Source organism: Carassius auratus, chromosome 11 (assembly GCF_003368295.1).
Source record: "Carassius auratus strain Wakin chromosome 11, ASM336829v1, whole genome shotgun sequence".
Taxonomy (NCBI): Eukaryota; Metazoa; Chordata; class Actinopteri; order Cypriniformes; family Cyprinidae; genus Carassius; species Carassius auratus.
The window spans coordinates 13,879,645-13,903,105 of NC_039253.1; the positions used below are offsets into that span (position 1 = coordinate 13,879,645).

Below are 23,461 nucleotides of genomic sequence, written 5' to 3' on the forward strand. Positions count from 1 at the left end.
ATATATCCTTTGTGAACGCAAACACTGACATAGAGGTAAACTGAGATATGAAGCTGATCCATTTGTGCATGAAAACTTTCAAGAAAAAAAAAATGTGATCAGTTCAGTTTACATATTGACAAAAATAATATTTCAGATGTTTTCATATTCAGATAGATAATGAAAGGAATAGTTCTGCTAAAAATGTAAGTATACTCAGCTTCATGTTATTTCAGTTCTGAATGCAATGTTTAGTCTTCTAAAACTATAAGTAGCTTTGTGTGATGAAATGACCAAAAAAGTATGCCTTTAAATTTATTTCATTCTGCACCACAGGCAGTACATTTGATTTGAGTGCTACTGTAAAAATATGATTTTCAGTCAAAAATGGCTACATTTTTTTTATTGAATAGCCCTAGAACTCTTGTCTTGTTTTTGTCCTTTTTTGGCATTGTATGGAAGAGTGGCATGAATATTCTGCATGTAAAATAATGGCATACAGGTTCAAAACCTCTCCAGGGTGAGTAAATAAAATATATTGTATATACTATATTAGAGTGAATTATCCCTTTAAAGTATATGTTCATTGGATTTAAAGAGAAAGTTCACCTGAAGGAATATGTGGATGATTTTCTGAACTGACTCTGTTTTTCAGTCAATTTTAACCATATAAATGTTTTAGAAAATATCTACTTTTGTGTTTCTCAAAAGAAAAAATGCATACAGATTTGGAACAACATGGTGAGTGAATTATTTTCTCAGAATTGTACAAAGCCTGGAATCAATAACGTTTCAACACCTATCGATTGTCTTAAAGTGATGGGTGAATATTTGACAGTTAGAGAGAGAGAGAGAGAGAGAGAGAGAGAGAGAGAGAGAGAGAGACTAAAACTTATCTAAACATGTTGTTTTCATCATTTTATTCTGCAGCTCTATGGTCAAACATGCTATTATCGATTTCCGAGGGCATCTAGAGCTTAAGGCCCTGTGAAGTTATCTGTGGTCCTGACAGATTGCAGACATGACCTGACAGTTAATTATCACCCGTGGAATGACGTCACAAGCATTAATACTGGGGCATGAATATAGTCAGTGCAGCGTCTCATTTATAGTTAAGAACTCAGTTTAACATTCATTCTCTAAAATGACAAAATCCATTAGATTTATGTCTAATAAAGCTTTACATGGAAATGTGACACTCAAACATGTCTGTTTTACAGAGCCTTGATGCAGTGGTCTCAAACTCAGTTCCTGGAGGGCCACAACTCTGTAAAGGTAAGATCCAACCAGCTCCAAATCACACCTGCGTGGACGTTTCTAGTGGTCCTGAAGGGGTTGACTAGCTGGATCAGGTGTGTTTGATTAGGGTTGGAGCAAAACTGTGCAGAGCTGTGGCCCTCCAGGAATTGAGTTTGAGACCAATGCCTTAAGGGAATGATAATAAAAATGAAGAAAAATAAAATGAATCAAAATCAAATCATCTGAAAGAAATAGTCGAAAATAGCTTACTGTTTAATATGATATTGTATTTCATCAACAGTGTACTGCCATGTGGAGTAAAAAACAAAGTACTGGATGATGTCACCACTGGGTCATGCAGGAAAAGCCCTCAATTAAAATGTTTCCCTCTTTCTTTGTACTGTAACTACATAGTAGTTACTTTTCTAGGTATATGTGGTGTTCAGTTCAGACAGAGAACAAATATACTCCACGTAGTGGTGCAACACACATCTTTACTACATCGCTCAGTGTGACAGTTATGACACAGGATATGACTGATGCTGGGAGCTCTGGGCTTTTTCAAACGACACGTACTGAATTCAGAAACAGATGGTACAGCAATGAACACGCCATATTTTACTTGACATTGTGGACAAGAAACAAAAAGTACTGATTATTGAAATTTGATGCATTTTGTCATTGCAAATGTCATTATTCAACCAATCTGTGTAAAATCAGCTACTGTTCTGTTTGTAGCACTAAAAACTTTCAGGTCATGAGTCCCCTTAGGAATTTCCAAAAAGTTATCAGTTTTTGATTTATGAGCTAACAATTTAATCTTCAACCTTTTTGTGCAAATTTGAGGTTTGACTGTGTATGCATGGATACTATTCATATAGTTGACTCTCATTATTGTTATTAATTTATATATCTTGTTTTATCTATAATGCAATTCAAACAACCAATTCGAAATTCCATTGGGAAGCCACGCCGTGGTCTGCAAAACAAACTGAAGTAGTAAGTCTCTATAACATTTATAATGCCTAATTTCAATTGCAAATAGAAAGGTTTTTTTTTTTTTTTTTTTTTTTAATGGTTGAATGAACAGCTGTTTCCGTATATATGTGGAAATAAAAATAATAATACTAATAATTCAGTATTACAATATTATAGCTGCAGATTTGGGTTCTGCTGATGATAACATGCTACAGTCTAGCTTTGAAAGTTTGTGCATAATATGGGTCAACCGTGTCCTGACACAAGAACATTTACATTACATTAATATGCATTCGTGCTTCTTACATCCAACACAATATGATGGCTGAGGTTCTTTTAAAATAAGATGGTCTTTGAATCACAATGAATTCTTTTTCCATACCCAACATTCATTTCACACATCCAATTAATAATTCATGCAATGCTAAAATGAAGTTATGATACCTGTCTGGGAAAAAGGAGCTATATATTCTCGAAATGGTTCATCCAGAGCATCTGTTGACAGCAACAATGGATCAGGGGATGGTGATATATTATGATATTAATGAATGTGATTCATGAAACTGTGCAAAACACATTTACCTAATTCTATAGACAGAAGCCCTTTCAAATAAGGATATGAAATAAGCAAGACTGATAGAAATATTCATAAAGGAAAACAAAAACAATCAAATGTCTTTTTCTGACATTCGAAAATCATTTCCCCCATACGCTCTATTGACAAAATAATTTTCTTGGAATTGATGGAATCGACATTATGAACAGAAATTAATGCCAGAAGTTAGTTACACACTGTATTATTATTAGTTGACACAAGACAGCAATCTGTAGACACGTGTATGTACACAGTGGCCTCAAAACATATTTGGACACTTAAGTGGCACTTAATGTGTGAACATCATTTTGTTTGGAAAACAAAATATGTGACATCAGCAAATGAAGAATGCAGAACCTTTTGTCGGTCCAAATAGAATTTTTCTGGGGCTTTGTTGCAATCGAATTTTACCTTTTTTAATTGTGTATATATTTAATTCAGTTTAAAATTTTGATAATATTATATCATTAATTTTTTTGTTGTTGTTGTTTAAACCAAACAGTCATCTTTTGCTTGGTTCAGTATTTTGTTACTTCATGCAGTGTCTGACTTATATGTTTTGGGCCCACTGTATGCCTTTTCAAATATACTTTTAAGACATAAATAATTGAATAATACAATGACATTTGTAGAATGAACTTATCTCCATCTCATAGATATATTATATATCATTATATGTGAGTAGTATCATTATTACGCTGAATAAATGTGATCTTGCTAAGATCACAAACTTTCTTTAAAGAAAAATAAATATATATTTCAAAACATATCAACCTCAGTCCCTCAACCAAAGCATTCTTTGGCAGATCTGGGCTGAACCAGTGTACCTGGTGGTTTGAGGGCTGATGTCAGGTAGGACCATTTTAAAGTGCGGTATTTGACACAACTATTCACATTAAGCTCTATACTTCCAATTACAGGTAATGCTTTCTGAAATCTCTCCAAGGTCTAAGTCTTTTTTTCCCATCTTTTAAACTTGAAGGAAAATGGCTTCTAGCATGTATACTTGGCTGTATAAAGCTGCAACGCTACCTTTCTATAGTGATAATTCTTCACCATCGATCATTAGTGCTTGTCTGAATCATTGCTGTCTACCTGTGCTAATTTGGCACAATCAACAAGTATTACAGTTGGATTTTGCTAACTTTATATTGACTACATGAAGGGAAACTCTACGGACACGAGTATTCAACAACACTGAAACTCTACTGCAGGACAAGATCTCAAAGAATTTCCTTTAACAAGTAAATCCCTGGAAGTTTGCATACTAAGGCTTGATTTCATACTAAATAGTCTTCGATTCTGAGGATACTGTGTCCCTACTAGTGCTGACACTATCAATCATGTTATTTCTGCCCAAGTTCTACCTGGTGTCTGTTCAGTCACGCTGTTTGTTTGAACTCTGCCAGGAACTGGTAGCTTTGAATCAGACTGAAGGTCGTTCAAGCTCTAAATTCCCTCTTCATTCTTCACTCTCCTCCTCGTCTCCTTTAGTGCCCTTGCTCCAGCGCTGAAAACAGTGGACGGTGGACGCCAGGAAGAAGCTGGCCATGATGGCGGCTACTGAGACGGAGATGCCAGAGAAGATGATGATGAGGAAATCAGTGAGGGTGAGGGTGATCTGGCACTCCCGAAAACTGTCCTGGGAGAGCTGGCTGAGAGGCACACGGCGTCCATCAGTGGGCAAGGAACACTCCATGCCCTCGATACCTGTTTAAACAGCACAAAAACATGTGCTTTTGTGTAAGACATTACAATGGTTACATTCTATAGTTCTATAAAACAAAACATAGCATTTTTTATTAACAGTTGCTTAGGTCTAAAAACTCTTGCAGTCTTCATCTGACTATATGAAGTAATTAATACTTCATGAAGATGTATTAAATTAATGAAAAGAGACATTTATAATGTTACAAAAGACTTTTATTTTAAACAAATGCCTTTCTTTTGATTTTCTATTCATTAAACAATACTGAAAAAAATGCATCACAGTTTCCACAAAATTGTTAATATTTACAGCTGTTTTTAGCATTGATTTTAATAACAAATGTTTCTTGATCAGCAAATCAGCATATTTTGAATGATTTCTGGGGGGTCATGTAACACTGAGGACTGGAGTAATGGTGCTGAAAATTCAGCTTTGCCGTCACATTAATAAATTATATTTAAAATATATTCAAATAGAAAACAGTTATTTTAAATAGTAATAGTATTCACAGTATTACTGCTTTGGTGTATTTTTGATCAAATAAATGTAACTTTGGTAAGCTAAGAGACATGTAGATTTTATTTGTATTTTTCAACATATTCAATAATTCAATTCAGGTAAATTATTTCTTTCTGTCATTCCAATGCAGTTTCCTGTCTAGTGTGAGCATTTATATTCTAATTCAAACTCACTGAATTCTAAACAAGCCAATTCATAAACTCTGAACCCCGATATATAACCATGCATATTGTCTGAATATCTCATCTTTTTATAATGATTAACTAAATACACAACAGATATAACATAAAGATTACACAATGACTGTAATAGTACAGCTTTATTAGTTTACATCCAAGAACTGGACAATTATATTGTATGGTCATTCAGATCAGATTCATCTGACAAAAATGGAATCCCTGGACTCATTTCAAGATTTTTTTTATTTTTTATATTATAGGCTATATGATACGAAATGGCAGGGGGATTATGAGATGGACTAGAATAGCTCTCATATGTATTTATGCCACTATTTGACCAAGACAGGAGTCAGATTGCCAGCACTCACTCATTTAAAACAACACACGCACACACACACTCACTCAGCATGGTCCCACTGATTCACTGCTGCGTGTTAATGAGACTGAATCAAGGGCATATAAGATTTGGGCATGTCGACAGCACATAATCATGAGATCCGCTGAGAGGAATATCCGACAACAGCTTTCAGCTGCACAGAGAAATATAATCAACTCACATTATATAAATGTAAATGATATATTTGTGTATGCGAGTAGATGCTAATAAGAGTGTGATTAAAGGTTACATGGAGGAATTTAAAAGAGAAAAACGCATCTTTGTCTAAATATGAGAATAACAAGAAATAATATAGAAAAGTAAGAAGAGTTCTGAAGATGATATCAAGGCAGGCTTGTTTTCTTCTATGGCTGATTGCTTAGATGCAAGAAATAAAACAGCAGGAGCATATCATGAGATCCAAAGATGATAAAACAACCAATGGGCTTTTCACTCAGTTCTCTCTCTCTCGCAGTCAGAACGTGCAGTCTCACGGAAGAATGGAGTGATGACATGTTTGCTTTCATTGCTTTTAACAGCCAGGTCATCTGATGCACTGGAGCGTGAGGCTCTGTGTGGGAGATGTAACTATATTCAGAGCTAACTCACAGTTTTTTGTTCTGTTCTGCATAACCGCAGAAGACGACAGAGGTGTGAATCTAGCTTCTCTCATTTTCAATTGCTCTGTAATATAAAACGCTGTAAGCATTTAACATGGTTTAACTAATATTTTATAGTAAATTACCATACTCAGAATTTTACTATGAAATCAGTGCGCACAAGGTAATTTTCACTCAATAGGGGAATAGCCATTAATATGCTGTCATATTTACAGTCAGATGTTTTACAATGTGCATTAAACTGACGTGTAATTTAATTCATAAGGACTTGATGTAACAATTAATGTCTGTGAAGACATTTTAATTATGGGTTGTCGCAGACATGGCCTTAGCCTGAGTCCTGACACCAGCCAGCCTCGTGCTTTTATTATTCACTGAAATGGATGTTAGTTTCTGGCAAGTCATTACAGAGGAAATGTTCACTAATGTAAACTGATACACTCTGCAGACCTTGAGGTTGCCAGGATGTTATTCACAGAACGATATTAGTCCGATATCTTGTGACATTAGTCACCAGTCCTCCATTACAGCCACTGACCTGCCTCTATCACAAACATGATGTCTAAAGTGTCATCTGTCCGTGCACTGCAATAGAGCACCAGCATCACAGGTCATGGGATTAACAAGTTTTGTGGAGTTGTTGACAGATATTTAGCAGGGAACATTACAATGGTAACACTTCCATGGAAACTGGAGTGTATTTTTTTAATGTAAAATGACTAGCTTCCAAGATAAATACATTTTGTGGGATAAATTCCCTGCAGGTATATGACATAAAATGCTGATATGATTAACACAAAGGTGGAAGTGCCGGGGGAAGCCAAGCTCAGAGCAGGTGGGTGGACGCTACTGGAGACAAATGTAATGGAAAAACTCAAGCACTGGAGTGCTGCAAAGTTGATCTTTAGCTTATTAAAATGTAATGCACAAAACATACATTGTTCTATGTCTAAATATGTACCCTATTTTTTTTTCTGACCCCAGGCAGTCATCTTAAAATAATTATCAAAATGTATACAAAACACATACTGTATTTTCTATATGTACATCTAAACATTTATCTTATTTTTTGGTCAAATAATTATCAAATTGGTTATTAAAATACACATAATGAACAAAATATAGGTTGATGTAGGTTCTGCATCTCTCTCTCTCTCTCTCTCTAAAATATACATAGCTTCTATGTCTAAGCATTTATCCTTCTTTCTTTCTTTCTTTCTTTCTTTCTTTCTTTCTTTCTTTCTTTCTTTCTTTCTTTCTTTCTTTCTTTTTGTCAAGTAATCATCAAATTGATTATTAAAATATATGTAACATACAAAATATAGGCCTACATAGGATTTGTCTAAACATTTCTCTAATTTTTTTTTTTTTTTTTTTTTTATCTTAGTTTTCATCTGGTAATTGCCTTACATTATATATATATATATATATATATATATATATATATATATATATATATATATATATATATATATATATATATATATATTACACACACACAGAGAGAGAGAGAGAGAAAGAGAGAGAGAGAGAGAGAGACTATACAGTTTCTGACTATACAGTTTCTGACCATACAGTACGACTATAAAGTTTCAGACTATACAGTGTATATATATATATATATATATATATATATATATATATATATATATATATATATATATATATATATATATATATATATATATATATATATATATATATATATATTGATTTTTATGCCAGATCCGAGAGCAAGTCTGAAATGTGAGCTTGGAGAGTCCATCTGCGCTTTAGTGTCAGGATAACTCACTGGAGAATGAAGGAGATAAATTGCCTGTATTTATATTCACATAGCTTTGTCACGCACTCACCGCTCTGCTAACTTCAGACAGTGGCCTCTGGCACTTTAAGAGGCTATTCTCTCAGATCATGTGACCCCCACCTGTCTCTTCGGGTTGATTAATGTTGCTTAAGACTTCATAAATATCTGCTCAAGGTGTATTTTTTTCTTCTATTTTCGCTCTTAGGAAATGGATAGCACAGGCTGTGTTCATAGCCAGGAAATGAATCAATACTCATATTTTTGACCTCAACGCATTGTGACCTGGTTAAGGTTGGTATGTGATTTATTTCCATCACAGTTTACTGTACTTGAACGAGTGGCCCGGGCAGCCTGCTACATTTCGTGGAAATGAGGTTTCTGAAATTTCAATTATATTTATGTGTCCTCGGGTGCACTGCATGTGCCACGGTTCAAGGAGATTTTAAACACTGTTTGAGATTTATATGTTGTTTTGATGGACGACAATAACAGGCAAAAGCAGCATCTCCTGAAGAGCCTGAGGAAATTTCCAATGTTTGTTTCCTACAAAGTTACATTTCAAGTTTATTTAAAGGAACTGTTCTACTAAGGATGCTCTGATTGATGTTCCCCTACCATAAAAAAGAAAGATGAAAAGTGGAGCAGCTAATATTATTCAGAGCTCTTAAAGGGGAGTCTTTGATTTTTATAACATTTAAAGGGGAGGAATGAGTCAGTACATTTTAAAGGTAAAGCATTTGAAATGTAAAATACTATACGCTGACTTAATGTAGAACAGAACTAGATAAATGTGCAATATTACACAAGTAGCCGTGCAATATTGTTGTATATCAGCACTGCTGTGATTTTCATGAGGCCAGAGTGTCTTTAAAAACCCTTTTTTGTGAGAACTACTTCCTTCTGCCATGGATTCAAATTGGAATTTTACAGTTTAACAGCCCAAGCCTCCATTATTTGAAAATGTCACTGTAGAACTAGTTATGAAGGAACATTGAGTTGCTTTATTGAAATCGTATTGCAATTTCTGTTTTTAAAGCTCCCTGTAGAGTGTTATGATAGAGATATGGACTGAGCAAGTGTGATTACCTGCATCTGATACAGCATTCATTCTTCAGCTCCATCTCAATAAGTTTGAATGCCCGCTGAGGGAAGCAATTTTTAGTCTAATAAGATTTACAATGACAGCATTGCTCAGTGTCTTACAAGGTGTTGTTACAGTACAAATTATTTAGTAAAAATAACTTCCTTGTTTACAAACCTGTTTCAGTCTCTTTCAATATAAAAGTCTTTACTGCTGACTCTCTCTAAAAACTGTCACTTTTGTAACTAAAATCACCATCATGAATGCACATACCATAATACTAAATACTATTATTTATATTATTTGAAACAACAACAACAACAGCCATCTATACATTAGATTAGATATTATATTAGAGCCATGCATTATAGTATGTCTTAATATAGATCTGTCTCAATGTTAATCAATCATTAAAAGAAAAGATGGAATCACTCGCTGCTCTTGATTAAACTCCTGTTTATTTTTATCATAAAGATAAAATAAAATAAAAATAAAAAAACAGCTATATTGTGATTAATAATATATAAATTATTATTAAGAAAATAATTGGAGGAAAATATGCAAGGCTGCTTGGTGATTGTGCTTGGGAATGTTTATCAAACTTTAAATGGATTTTTATACCAATCGATTAATTCAACAACTTTTTCAACATTGTGAGGGTATTTTGATGTAGAATGAAAATAAAAATAACTTATTTTTGAAAATGTGCTTATTCTGACTCATTTTGCCAGCACAGGTCACATTTAGGCCGGATGACTTCTGTTTCAAAACTATCGATCTTATATATTATTTATGGTACATGTTTACATTGCAAACTATGTAAAATAGACTACTGTAGGTCTTTTCACAACCCTCTGCTGTAAAAAGCAGAGCTGTGAACACTCAAACCGGTCAGATTCCCGGATAGCGCTAAGAGGCCCACAGGAAAACTATCACACTCGCTCGTTTTTAATGAGAAGATCTGAGACAAGCTTTGCCTGGATGGTGTCAAGCTCTCCTCATGAGTGCAAAAAGATAGTCTTCTGTCTAACATGGGTTCGATAGCTGAGATTAATCACACAGACTTTCTCTGACCTTTCAACCTAAATACATTTTTGTACAGGGAGTAAGCCTGATTCTGTCAGTTTTAACATTTAATATGACACTGTTATATACCTGAGCAGTGTTGCTTCAAATCTGATAATGCGCCACTTTCAATTTTCAGCATGGTGAGCTTTTATGAGCCACACAGAAGGCCACGCTATTATCCTTTGTCAAAGCTCATTCTTTGACAAAGGTGTTTTGGAGGGCCAAAATTTTTTGTCTCTAGCTTAAATCCATATTTTACTCCCTTAATCAATGTATTATTGTCAAACATGAATTAGAGGATGAATGGCATCCCCTCTGGAGACTGAAAAAAAGTAGACTGCAAGTTAATATATGATGTTTTATTTACATATTCGGGAGGAGCTCATTCTATCTGTCTGTCTATCTATCTATCTATAGTCGAAGATTTTATACTTTGATAGGAACAGCCTGATTTGACTTCTAATCTCACAGTCAAATATTCACTGAAGTTTTATTATCATGCCATTTTGGCTATATGGGGGCACTCAAATGTCTGATTTCACATATAGCAACCAGTTTTCTCCCAATAAGTCAATATACAGCCAAGATACGACCAACAGAGAAGCATCTTGGCAGCATGGTTTTAAAACTTTAACAAGACTCAAACTGACACAGACAGAGTGGAAGATTTTGATTTTTTTTTCAATCAGCTAGGGTACAAGTGATTTCAAAACATTTCAAGCTGGTTTATAAATATTGTGTAAATATTATTTATCTTGTATAAGATGCAATTTGGTTTCTGTTATGCAGCAGTAAAATGCTTCATTGTAGTATTATGGTGATTAGCCTATCTCTTCAGCATGAAGAGCAAGAAGGACAAACAACAATGCAGAATATTAATGACTGGGACTGTCATATACATAATATAATGAGAACACTATTATAATAAAACTGTGATTTTTTTAGAGATTCGTTGCTGTGTTTCTGGACGCTTTTGCCTGAAGAGCGCATCCACAAAAGGAGTTCGTTGTCTTTAATCATTTATATTGTTACATTTCACAATATTACTCTATTACTCTATTTTCTTTTTTGAGCATAAGAGATTTTTGTAATATGATAATACTTATCATGTCACCACAAGTGTATTAACATACATTTTTTATCAAACGCTACATGCAATATTTGACATGGTATTTATGTCCACACTGAAATCACCATTCATTTTTCCCTCATCTAGTGAATCATGCAGCATTCAGTATATTAGGAATACTAGCAAGCATGCGATTTTGATGAGACTTGGATGTCGTCAAGGTGATGTCGGCACTTGATGGATTACATTCAAAATTAGCGTCTGGTAAGAGGAATGAATGCCCTGGTGTACTACACTCTTGCCAGTGATTGATTTACCTTGCAGACATGAGCCTGAAATTGGAGTTTGGCATCGTCCCCATCTCTAACTCCATTCAGCCCATTGACTGCAGACGCATGAATAGCCGGTATGCATTTCAGCATATTGACAACCTTGTCTGACCTCAGCTTAACTCTAGCTTTGCTCTCTAGCCTACCTTGAAATTACGCTGCACAGGTACTCGAGGGCTCTCTTTGAGGGTACAAGTATGAGCTGTTTGATTGAGCTCAGAAAACGGGGCTCTTTTGCATGCATTTGCATTTAAACACAAAATCAGTGTAAAAGATGGAGCTCACAGAAAGGTCAAGGGGAGGTAGAGATTTAGTAAGCAAGAGTGACTCATATTATATTAACAAAACTCTCGGTCCTGTGTCAGCAAGAGACTCATTCATGCGTGACTCATTCTAATCAGGAGGGGTTTCCCTCATACTGGGGGTTTAGTGACGTCACAGACACATGGGACTGCTCTCAAGGGTGCATTTAGACGTACTCTGGACGCCATTTGCCCCATGAAGCAAGCCATAAGGGGGATAATTTTAGCACACAAAAAATACACACTAACACATTCACGGAAATATGCCAGCAGCCACACAGCAGACAGGATCCAGAGTTTTATTACAAACAATCTTATATATTATATATCTCCACAATCTGATATTTCCAAGCCCGTATATATATATATATATATATATATATATATATATATATATATATATATATATTTCCATATGATATTTCCAAGCCCGTACATCTATATATATATATATATATATATATATATATATATATATATATATATATATATATATATATATATATATATATATATATATATATATATATATATATATAGATGTACGGGCTTGGAAATATCAGATTGTGGAAATTAAATTTAAATGTATTTATTTATTTAGCCATCTAAGTCAAATTTTCATCATGTGATTCAGTTAAAACGCCTTGGGTGGAAAGAGCTGGTTATAAATCAGTTAAAATTAGTGCCTTCCTGGTCAGGGCAGTCTGAGGTCATAGGTGATGTTAATTATAGATGTGCTTTGTTTTGTCTTAACCATGAGCATTGTTGACAGCCGTGGATCATGTTTATGTTTGTTTCCCTTGTAAAAGATTCATGGTGAAAGCTGTTGGTAGGCTGAGAAAGTCCACTGAGCGCATCATTGTGAGCAAAGACTCAAGTAATTGTGTTTAAACCATTCTTATGTTTCACAACCTTTTCAAAGGGAATTCATAGGGTGAAACTAAACAGGGAAGTTCTCACAACCAATAAAAGCCAACAAAGATTCCTGCGTTGGGGGAAGAATGGAGTAAACTATGCCACTTTTTTCATCTAATCAAGGAGAAATGTAAAGAAATTTTTAATTAAATTAAATTAAATTTATGCAATTAGCAGACGCTTTTATCCAAAGCGACTTACAATGCATTCAGACTATCAATTTTAACCTATCATGTGTTCCCGGGGAATCGAACCCCCAACCTTGCGCTTGATAACACAATTAAGGAACACCAAATGTTGAGGAATATGTGAATAATTATATAATATTTCTAACAATGAATATTAATAAGATGTGTAATAATAAAATATATTATATTATAGAAATAATTTAGTCCTGTATATATTTGATTTGATGTCAAATTCATTTTACTTGTCATGGTGAAGAATTTATAGATTAGGGGGTGGGCAACACTTCTTTCCCCACTATTTTACTTTATGATCATTTAAGATATTGATTTTCACATTGATTTTCTTAAAAAAGACACTTAATTTCGATATGTATTGTAAAATATATATATATATATGTATACAATATGTAACATAAGTATCTGGTGTCCCCAGAATATGTCTGCGAAGTTTCAGCTCAAAATACCCCACAGATTTTTTATTATATAATTTTGAAAATGCCTATTTGGAGTGGAAGCAGAAACATGTATTAGAGCATGTCTCTTTAAATGCAAATGAGCTGCTGCTCCCCGTCCCCTTTTCCAGAAAATAGCTGCACCATTACAGCTCGTACCTGCTATAAATATATGTTTTGGTTCTGTTTATCATGTTTATCGCACTGAAATCATGCATTTTAAATCATATTAGTTAAAATTTCTTATATACGGTTTTCTGAGCGCACACATCCAAAGCACATGGACAGAAAGTGGCTGTCACAGCGTGAGTACTAAACTAAGTTTTCAGTAGCTGTTTGCATTCAAAGTTGAGAATTTAACTTATGCGCAAAACTGGAATATCACATAAAACATTGGTGAACAAGCATCGTTTCCATCCAAGTAACATTGAACAAAAACCTCACTTCCTGATAAACTGGCACTATAAATCACTAAGAAAAGCAGGAGAATATAATAATTTCCATATATTATAAATTATTTGCGCATCAGAGTGAGCAGATGAAACACAATGAATGAGTTCATTGCTTTCGGAGGTAGATGCTAATGTTTGGGAACGCAGTTGTGTCAGACATTTCGGGGAGGAAATTATACAGAAATACTGTGATGACAGATTTTGCTTGTGCATTTCCAATTGACCATAACAACATTTCAGATGTTGTGTAATGAGATCGGTCTGCTGGTTAGTCAAGTTTTGCCATTCATGAATTTATTTGCAAAATTCATTTCCATCTCCCATTATTCACATCAAACCTTTTTCGCACAAGTCAAAAACCACCTCAAGCGACTGTAATTTTTTTCATTTATTTTTTTTCAGCATTTCCATCGCTTGATTCTGATGTGATACTTAAAAATGCACGTAAAAGCAGGGTAATGGAAACTCTGCTATTGACACACAAGTTTATATTAAAACACACAAGTTACAAAAACAGTCGGTTATGTCTGTGAAGGTAAACAGTTGGGAAATAAACTGTTTATATTAGATCTGTGTGGCAGCAGCAATAAACAGTATAAATCAATAAATCTTCTGCTCTGTTGTCTCCTCTGAGGCTGGGACTCTAAATGGTGTTCTATGCTTGTCTGTGCAGCCAAAGGCAGAACAGTTAGCATGTTTTGCTCAATCTTTAGCCATGACATTAGAACTGGTACACCATTGTTGTTTGCAAAATCAAAATGATGGTACCATGGGGTGGAAACTTACAGATTAAGAGGCAGTAATAATAATGAGATCCCTTTACCACATCACTAGGGGAGCAAAATCAGACACGATAGTTTTTTCAGGCACTTGCAGAAAAAGGCTTACCAAAACAAAGTTACTGGGTTAATCTTTTTTTGTGTTTCCTTAGTTGGTAGATGCATCAGGGACCTGATTATGGCACTTAAAACCTGGAAAAGTCAGATTTTCATGACATGTCACCTCTAAGACGAGTGGATGCTTGTTTTTTGATCGGAGCTACCATATATTTAACTATTTAACAATATATTTATTTATCAATCCATTAAAAAACACCTCTACTGGCCAGCTTTTTGCCTTTATCCACCAGACATAGTTCAAGGGTCACACAGTAAAGGGCCTATCCATCCATTATATCATTACATCAGCCATAATTTAGTGCAACCCACTCTGCCAGGCTGCCTGTCTGTGCTCAGGGCGTATGATCACATGGGCACATGGGAAATCAAAATGTGTGAAAGAGAGCACCAGCACAAAGAAGCGCAGAGCAAGTCTGCACTGGTTACACACCAGACACGATAACCATAGTATAAACAACTTCAATAGCAGAGCCATTTATCTGTTTCTATCTATCTATCTATCTATGAATATTTATATTTAATTTTAGTGATGTAATAATTGTTGCAACTCCTATACTGATGAATAAAGACCATTAGCTCAAATGATTTGGTCTTTGGCCCTCACTCCCATTGCGATGGAGTGCTTTGAAAGACTGGTCAAAAGTCACATCATCAAGACTCCTTGCAGCATTCAGCCCATTTCTGTTTGCATATCGACCTAATTGTTACACTGATGATGACATAGCAGTAGCACTTCATTTGGGCTTAGAACATATGTTGAGCAAGAAGCATTTCATTCCTTTAACATAGCTGTCCCCCATCCCTTGGTAAAAAACTTGGGCATCATTAAAACCTCACTCTGCAATTGGATATTGGGCTTTCTCACTGAAAGTCCCCATACAGTGCGAATTGGGAACAAAACCTCCAGAACCACAATCCTGAATACCGGGGTCCCTCAGGGCTGTGTTTTGAGCCTACTGTTGTTTACCTTGATGAGTCATGACTGCTGTGCCAGTTAAGACTTGATTCATATCATTAAATTCACAGATGATACAGAAGTGATGAGCCTTATTAACAATGAGAAGGGAGCGGACAGTTCATAATCCACTTAGACTTAATGGCAGTACTGTGAAGTCAGTCAGAAGCACCAAGTTTCTGGAAATGCATATCACTGCAGACTTTTCATGGACCACTAATACCACCTCCTTGGTTAAGAGGGCTGAGCAGCGTTTGTACTTCCTTTGGCAGATGAGGAGAGTAAACCTACCCTGTCCTCTCTTTACAAACTTTTGCAGAGGCACAATAGAGAGTATTTTGACCAGCAGCCTCTCAGTCTGGTTTAGAAGCTGTACAGCTGCATACAAGAAGTCTAACCAGAGAGTGGTAAGGACAGCAGAGAAAATCAACAGGACCTCTCCACCATCTATACAGAAATTACATTTGACACGCTGCCTTAGTAGAGCCTCCAAAATAATCAGTGACTCCACCCATCCTGCCAATGGACTGTTCACCCTTCTGCCTTCTGGCAAGCGCTATCAAAGTATGTGATGCAAGACTGCCAGATTCAGGAATAGCTTCTTTCCACAAGCTATTAGACTGCTCAATTCACATTGACATATACAGATATACTGGTTGCTGGACTAAAGAATACATAGGTATGGACTGAATTATTAATTTATGTTATTCTTCCCTATACTACTACCTGATGGACTGCTGTTATATATGTACAGATTGGTTGAATCAAATATGTGGTTTCTTCTGTTCTGACATTTATGAGCGGTATTGATTATATACTCATAGTGTAATCATGTGAAATACATCCATTTTTTTTTTGCATTACCTAAGACGTGTAGTAATATATATGATGTAATTTTTTTTGTTGTGATGTATATTATGTTTATTTAATGTTGGTTTTAGCGTAATGATACACATTGAACATTGAGCTTGGAGAATCGCAATTTCGTTCTGCTGGATACTTAGTGTCTAGAAAGACAATAAAATATTTGAACTTGAACAGTGGATTATCTAGGCACCCTCATTCATCTGTCAAACATAGTGATGCCATGTAATTATTTATTGAACAATTCACATGCTCTTGAACCTAAGTGTGTACTTAACATTTAATCTAAACAGAAATATATATGCAGTAGATAAATGCATCTGAAACATGAATGTACAATAGCAGAGGTTGAAAATAAAATGGTCATTCGTCGGGGATTCAGCAATGTTTCTAATGAATATGATTATTTGAATATGTGGGGAAGACAAAGTCCAAAGCCCTTTACAGAAACCAATTTTAAACACGGACAAATCAGCAGATTTTTGGACAGTTTATAGTTTATTTTCAACAGCTATTGGAGATTTGAATGGAACTGATCAAGAATCTTCCTTCAGCCAGGCAACGCAGGACATCTCTAAATGTAAATAACAACAACTATGCAAATTACATTTTAGAAATTGCTAGAAGGAATGTGGTCTATAAAATGTCCCACCAAAAATGTTGGCCAGCAATAGTCTTATGCTCAAATATATGAAAATAAAAAAACATTGACTTCTAAAGCTTCTTTTTGGAATTAAATAAAACATAAATGTCATGCTCATATTAATCTGCCACTAATAATTACCTTGAATCGTCAATAATAATAATAAAAATAATTGTAACATCTCTCAGCAAATATGTGTATTGAAGTAATTATGATTTGATTAGTTTATATAGTGTGCATCATGTAATTTGACGTTGTTGTTTTTATATATATATATATATATATATATATATATATATATATATATATATATATATATATATATATATATATTATATATATTTAACAGTAAGTAAGGTCCCTTACAAAGATCCTTACTGTATCATCATTATCCAAACCAGCAGGTGACATAAGAAAAATGCTACTGAATAACTCATCTTTGGGTGTTATTTTAGTGAGATCAGATCAAACAATGTAATAGCCTGAGGAACGGTGAGAGGATAATCTACAGTAATATTTTCAGTTTCTAATCCAACAGTTTCTGTCCCTTATATTTTTTCTCATGCAGCTAGAAATAGAAGAACTGATAGAACTGTTCTTGCTACTGGGAAATCCATCTTCTCATTAAGGGGATAATCCACTGTGAGCTCTAATGCTGCAGATATGCATTCGCGAACTGCATTTCTGACCAACGCAAAGCATCTAGGGTGAGATCAGTAGTTCAAATGAGGAGTTCGTGAGAGTAATAAACCATTCCTCTGACATGTGTAGAGGAGCTAATGCTTATTTGATTTAAAACTTAATTTTCCCAAACCCTAAGGCAGCATAAACAATTTCTCTAGAAGCTACTCTCTTTCATATATCTTTGACTAGAAATACAATGCACCAAGTATAATCTGATGTATTCAAATCAATAACTGCAGCAGTGGTTGATTAGATCACAACAGATCAGTTATCAATCTGAATGAATTAGTGTGATGAATTCATTCATCATATCAACATAAGTGAAGTCCATCTTCAGGCAGATAAATTGCTTGTTACTTGCTGTTTATGCACGGTCCAGTCATCTGTTTATGTTCGTTTCAAAGGTCATTATAGGCTGTTATAACCAGCTGCTCTCTGACTTCCTCAAGAGGTGAGGTGAGATGTGTGCTCCTAACTCAATTTCAGAGTGCATCTACGGTGGGTCTGTTGGTGGGTAAGCCGGAGGCTTGGCTTTGCTTTTGGCTTCCTGTCTGCTGCTGACACTGATGCTGATGTGAGCTTGGCTCCCTTTTCTCGTGCAATTCATTATGACCCTCTAATGACTGCTTTGAAAGCCCATGATAAATTTATTTGCCCGAGCCACTGAGGGATCTCATATTTTACCCAGTGCACAAACATCTTTTCAAGGACTGAGTCAAAATGATCATTAGCACAGCAAATGTGAATGCAATGAAAATGGCCTAGTATTATGGTAATCAAGACGATTTTCTGCTCACTATAGTTGAATCATCAGAAACTTTTATTAAAGTTTAGAGCCTATATGTTTCATCAGACTTAAAAGGACTGTCTTTTATTAACTCTCGCATGTTTTATTCCCTACGAACAGCTCTTAACTTATTGCTTGTACTGAAGTAAGGTCATGTTCATATGTAAAAAAAAAAATAAATAAAAACAGAGCTAGCAGCTCAGCTAAATGACCCATAATGGAACTCTGGGACTGCATGGTGTTTGCCCATTAGATGTAATGTTTGTTCAGAGTTACCTATTTTCCATTTTATCAAAAAAAATGAAATAATAATAATAAGTCTATATGACTTGGAATGTATATATAATTTCAACTTGTAAATCTCCCTTTCCTCTTGTGGAATAATCTAGCATGTAGATAGATAAAGGGAGATAAGATAATTTTATTCACGTCTGATTAATGAGGGTGGGTGGGTTTGTGGGTTTGTTCGTTTTTTATTATTATTAAAATATGTATTTGAACAGACTGGAACACAACTTCAGTGGAAATGCTGTAAACATTGTATTGAAAAAATAAACAAATGAAGATGGCTGAATGTTTGTGCTCTATTTTTGTATATTTTATTTCAGCTATTGTATTTGTAATAAATTTACAGTACCTCTAATATGTTGTTAATATTCAGCTTTCAGCCGTATAAAGACAAGCATCCGCAGAAAGTAAAAATTCTTCTTTTTACTATTTGCTATGTCGATGAATGTTAAATAAAATGTCCAATGAAAATTCCTCAGTTCCCATCTCCACCATCAACTATTTCACAGAACAACACTAAGCTTTATTTGTCAGACAGTGAGCTGAATCTCTGTATTTGTTTTCCATTGTTTAACCCTTCTCCTGAGAATGATGCTCTTCAATTTTCTCTCTCTCAGTCTCACAAAATGTTTTTATAACTATGTCTGAGACAAGAGATTATATATTCTTTTCCTATACTTTTTAGAACCAGCTGATTTTCTTTTCTTTAATACTGAACTACCTTTACAAAACAGTACTGTTACTATCATACAGTGATGGTATTATTATGTTCCTATGATATATTATGACACTGAATGATTACCATGCACATGTGTCTTAGTAGTATTGTGGTGAAAACAAACCAAAAACATGGTGTAACAGTGCTCATCAGTTTATCAAAATTGAATGCCAAAAAATGAAAATTCTGTCATCATTACACACATTCATGTCGTCCAAAGCTTCTTTCTTGTGTGGAATGAAAAATAATATATTTTGAAAAATATTTAACTTTTCCTGTCCATTGTGAAAGTCAGTAGAGTCTAAAACTATTTTGGACCCCACTGACTTCCACTGTATGGGCAAAAATCACTTCAAAATTCTTCAAAATTCTCATTCTTTTAAGTTCCATAGAGGGGAGAATGTAATACAACTTTAGAAATATATGAAGTTGAATAAATGATGACAGAATTTTTTTTTTTTCTGGAGTGCACTATCCCTTTAACCTCTGTGAACTCTACCACAAACTAATCACAGATCATCATAAACAGGTTATTTCTATCACCCCATTTCTATAACCCCAAAGAACAGCTTCACAGTAAGAAAGTTCCCATATAAATAGCATGTCCATAACCAGCTGGTATATCACACCCAAGGTGTTTGCAGACATGAGGTGTAAGCAGGTGTTTGGCATGCACAAGATGATGACCACAAACCACATTACTATACAGAATGCAAAATGTGAGCTCTGTCGAGGATAAGGGCATCACTGCATACTTGAAGAGCTCGCACATTGTTTCCGTGCTGTCCTCATTTATCTGTCATTACTCTGGAAATCCCTTGTAGTCATTGTGGGGGTGGGAGAGAGAGCTAAATTTAGATCAGAGGAAGAGGTCCCTTGTTTAATCTGGAGTAATATAAATAGCAAAGAATCCTGTCATAAAGTAATGTTTATGCAACAGTGAGACAAGGTTCAACAAGCTACAATAGTTGATGTCAGATTCAAAGACTCACCATTGGGAAGCTTGTGACTGTTTTCCAATAGCCAGGTGAACAGGTTGGCAAAGTTGCAGTTGCACACCCAAGGGTTGCCCTCTAACCTTACCACCCTGAGAGAGGGCAGCTGGCTGAGGGCACCCACATGTAACCCGGACAGAGCATTGCATTCTAGTTCTAGTTCACGTAAGGAGGTAAGACCCATGAAAGCATCTTCGTTGACCATGCTCAAATGCGGGTTGTTGCCCAAGCGCAACTTAATTAAGCTCCTCGTCTCCCCAAAAGTCCCTTTGGGGATCTCTGTCAGGTTATTGCAACCGAGGTCCAGGAAAACCAGCCTGGAGGAAGTGCTTAGGGTGCCTGGCTCGATGTGCGAGAGTGAGTTGTTACGGAGGTCCAGGTAGACCAGGTCGCTGTAGAGCACAAGGAAATCTGAAGGAATCCGTGGGATCCAGTTGTTTGCCAACAGCAGCCTCCGCACATCCAAGGGGATCTCGTCTGGAAGATGGATAAGTCCGCGCCCGCTACAGTCCACAGTGTGAGGGTCTGGGCAAAGGCAGGTTGCTGGACAGTTTTCCCCTTGAGTGAACAAATCGAAGAAAAGCAAGGCAAGGACAGGCTGGAGCCAGTAGACACATGGCAACATTGTCAAGAAAGAGGGGGAAAAGAGAGGGAATAGGGTCAGGGATAGAGGGATGAGGGTCAGAGGGCAGGAGATTAGGAAAGGGGAGGGAAAGGGAAAACAAAGAATCAATGCCAGTGCAGGAGCATCCTGCCGTCCTGGGCAAGAAATCTTAAGGCTTGCACATGGAGCAGCTCGAGCAAGATGTGGATGCTGTTTTCCAAGAGATCATGTAGCATACAGCCCTGGAGTGACGAGCAGACTGCTGGCTTTGAAGGCACGAGGGGAGGAGAGATAGCAAGCTGTGGGAGGGAGCGCGAAAGCATGAGAGACTGAGGAAAAGGGGTGGAGAAAGCAGCAGACAGAGGTAAACAGAGACCAGAGAGCAGAATTTGTGGAAAATCAGAGGCATGAACACATTGGCAGCGTGGAAGTGGAAGGGGGGCTTTTCCAGCCGCTCTTTTGCAAGTAACCAACACTTGATCGAAGCCTGGAAATCTGACACAAAAGGATTCAGCAAAGAGAGGCTTTGTCATGGTGAGCAAAGAGTGAAATTGTTGCATTCCTCCATTTGTCCCTCAGCTGAGCGCAGGAATGATTGCTCGATCGGCAGCTGTGAGCATGACCCTTGGCACTTCGGAGCCGTTGTAACTGAGCTGTCATGGTCCTAATGAGGAGAATTCCCACAGAAAATTAGGTGCGAGGCAGCAGTGTCCTATTCCCTGATGTCTTTTTCCTCTTCTTGTCTCCCTTTCGTCTGGCTCCCGTGCGTCGTGCGATGCCTAGGCACGACTGTGTCTGATGAGAGGTTGTACAGCACGGTTTTGCAGCTCTGTTGCTATGGTGAGGAAATCCAAATATCCACAAAGAAGTTGTCTGCATGCATATGAGAGACCAGCGTGGGGAACGGGGGAAGTCTATCAGCATGCTGGCTCATGGACTCCACTGCTTTGTTCTGTATTGTCTTTGCTGTTTAATATGGATGGACGAGGCGACCATACACTCAACACATGATGTCATTTCATTGTGAGATAAACAGTCACACAATTGCAACAGATTTAACATGCGTTTATGTTTTTGTGCTTTTTTAGCAGCCTTTATTAGCCTCTTCCACATTATGAACATTTATTCTGTATGTCAAGAAATCAGAAAAGCACTTGAACCCACAAAAGAGATTCTAGTAATTCTCTCGGCTTGACCTTCATACGACATAAATTGATTTCCAGAGTTTTTTAGAAGTGAGTCCCAGCCCTGTTTTATTGTATTTTACTAAGCAGAGGTCAGTGCCACAGTTAATTAGCAAAGTTTCTGGAAGCAAAGGGCACGTCTTCATTCATTTAGCTGTCACCAGGCAGTTCACTCAATCATTGCCGCTTAGTAAAAGACAGCAGGGACGAGCTAGACAACGTCAGACTCTCACACAGCTCCTTCAGTGTCTCCAGACAGGTAAATGGAATTGGTCACGACACAAAGAAAACCAGAAAATAAAATTAATTGTAAGGTGAAACATGACATGATGGTGTCACAAAGCTTTCAGTCTGCAATCTAAGAAATTAGGTATTTTACAATGAATGGGGACAAGATCCTTTTTCATAGTAAATTTGTGAGACGTTGACTGTTCTATACAAATTCCATTTTCATGGTTTCACTTTGGGTAAAAGCTTTTGGAAAATTAATAAACATTAATGTATATACTATTAGCATTCAGCAGCTTTTTTTTTTTTAACCTATAACCTATGCCATCCTGGAAATACAGATCTAAAGATCAATGCATTACAAGGAAAGCAAAGATGTATCTAGAACATCGCTCATGTCTTTATAATAGTGCACACTCCCAAAGGTAAAGTTCTCTATTGAAGTTTCATAGTTAAATTTGCATGTGTAAAATTAAGTCTCCTCCCGGTCCATCCCCACAGACCTCAGACCCGGACCAAGAATGGAAGCCTTTGAAGGATCCCTCAAATTATCTCAAGAATGAGGCCATATTACCATAAAACTGCACAATTAATGAGATGCGCATGGAAAATATGTAGGGAGAATGCGTGTCTGCAGGGGATTGCAATTATGACTTTCCATTCCCCGGGAATAAATACTATACTCAATATGGGACAAACAAAGTCTTATTCAAGATAGGCCATATAAAAAAAAAAATGCATTAAGCTGTAAGGATGTTA

General features: G+C 36.1%; 1 protein-coding gene across 1 annotated transcript; it reads right to left on the reverse strand.

Annotated features, from left to right (window-relative positions):
• Positions 1-1,480: 1,480 nt before the first annotated feature.
• Positions 1,481-22,080, reverse strand: LOC113111096 (leucine-rich repeat-containing protein 38-like). Its single transcript, XM_026275554.1, has 2 exons — positions 20,684-22,080; positions 1,481-4,501 (listed from the first exon to the last, which is right to left on the reverse strand). Exons 1-2 carry the CDS (start codon positions 21,309-21,311, stop codon positions 4,254-4,256), a joined length of 876 nt encoding a protein of 291 aa, XP_026131339.1. The 5' UTR covers positions 21,312-22,080; the 3' UTR covers positions 1,481-4,253.
• Positions 22,081-23,461: the final 1,381 nt, after the last annotated feature.

What these genes read in the sequence shown, in the direction of transcription:
- LOC113111096 (XM_026275554.1), bottom strand. Translation starts at nt 21,311, where the DNA reads ATGTTGCCATGTGTCTACTGGCTCCAGCCTGTCCTTGCCTTGCTTTTC. An exon ending in CAGTCACAAGCTTCCCAATG is followed by an intron (nt 4,502 to 20,683) that starts GTGAGTCTTTGA and finishes CTGTTTAAACAG; the next exon opens with GTATCGAGGGCATGGAGTGT.